The sequence below is a fragment of the Phalaenopsis equestris genome, unplaced genomic scaffold (assembly GCF_001263595.1).
Source record: "Phalaenopsis equestris unplaced genomic scaffold, ASM126359v1 Scaffold190125, whole genome shotgun sequence".
In the NCBI taxonomy this organism is placed as follows: Eukaryota; Viridiplantae; Streptophyta; class Magnoliopsida; order Asparagales; family Orchidaceae; genus Phalaenopsis; species Phalaenopsis equestris.
In genome coordinates, this window is record NW_018210074.1 from 1 (window position 1) to 819 (window position 819).

The following is an 819-nucleotide window of genomic DNA, read 5'->3' on the forward strand; positions in this document are numbered from 1 at the left end:
TATGTTATAAGAAAGATTTGGCTGGTATTAACTTGAAAAGTAAAATTTATGAGTTAGATATATAAATATTTAGGAATTGGGTGGTATGTATGCACATGCCCCTCTATTTTTATGCGTAAAAAAACATTATATTTGAGGGAATTTAGAGGAAATTTGTGAATGTTGATTACAATTAGTTAGAATCAAAGATGAATGAAGCAAATTTATTCATGTTTCAATTTAAAATAGCTAAATAGATTCTAATCAAACACTAATTAATTCCGGGTTCTCTCTTCTAATTACCCGGCCAAAATAGAGTTGATGCAAACAGCGGATCCGACTGCCAGGCCTGCCAACTCTCCTACCTGCATGTTCATGAAAAATAAAATTAATCATATACATATAAATACGAGCCCTTCATTAGTAAATTAAGCTTTACTTAATTACTACTACAATGTGAAAATAATGATCAAAGAATAATATACTCACAGCTCTGGTGTCCGTAGCAACCGCAGAGGTGACGAACATCATGATAAAGGTGACTACAATTTCCATGATTAGAGCCTGCAGAGGCGTGCCCGAAGGAGTTGTAGTCGCCAGGTTTCTAATAGGATGAAGCAAGGCCTTCAGGACGAAAGAGGAGGTTATTGCGCCGGTTAGTTGTGCTAGCCAGTAGAAGGGTACCTGAAATTTCTTCCACTGGTTAGCGTATGTATAGGCGATATCAATATTAAATGCGTTTGATTAAAAATATAAGAAATTTTTATAAATAGTTAAAGGTTTTTATTTTGTATTGCAAAATATATTTACTTTGAAAGATTTACATGCATACCACTCAAT

At 33.8% G+C, this 819-nt stretch overlaps 1 protein-coding gene across 1 annotated transcript; it reads right to left on the bottom strand.

Moving 5' to 3' along the window:
* Positions 1-72: 72 nt before the first annotated feature.
* LOC110034549 (aquaporin NIP2-1-like) lies at positions 73-708 on the bottom strand (the record flags this gene model as incomplete). The annotated part of the gene is made up of 2 exons (XM_020738803.1): positions 73-344; positions 469-708. Coding segments are annotated over 2 exons (306 nt in total), but the record flags the coding sequence as incomplete, so codon positions are not given.
* Between the last annotated feature and the right edge of the window lie 111 nt (positions 709-819).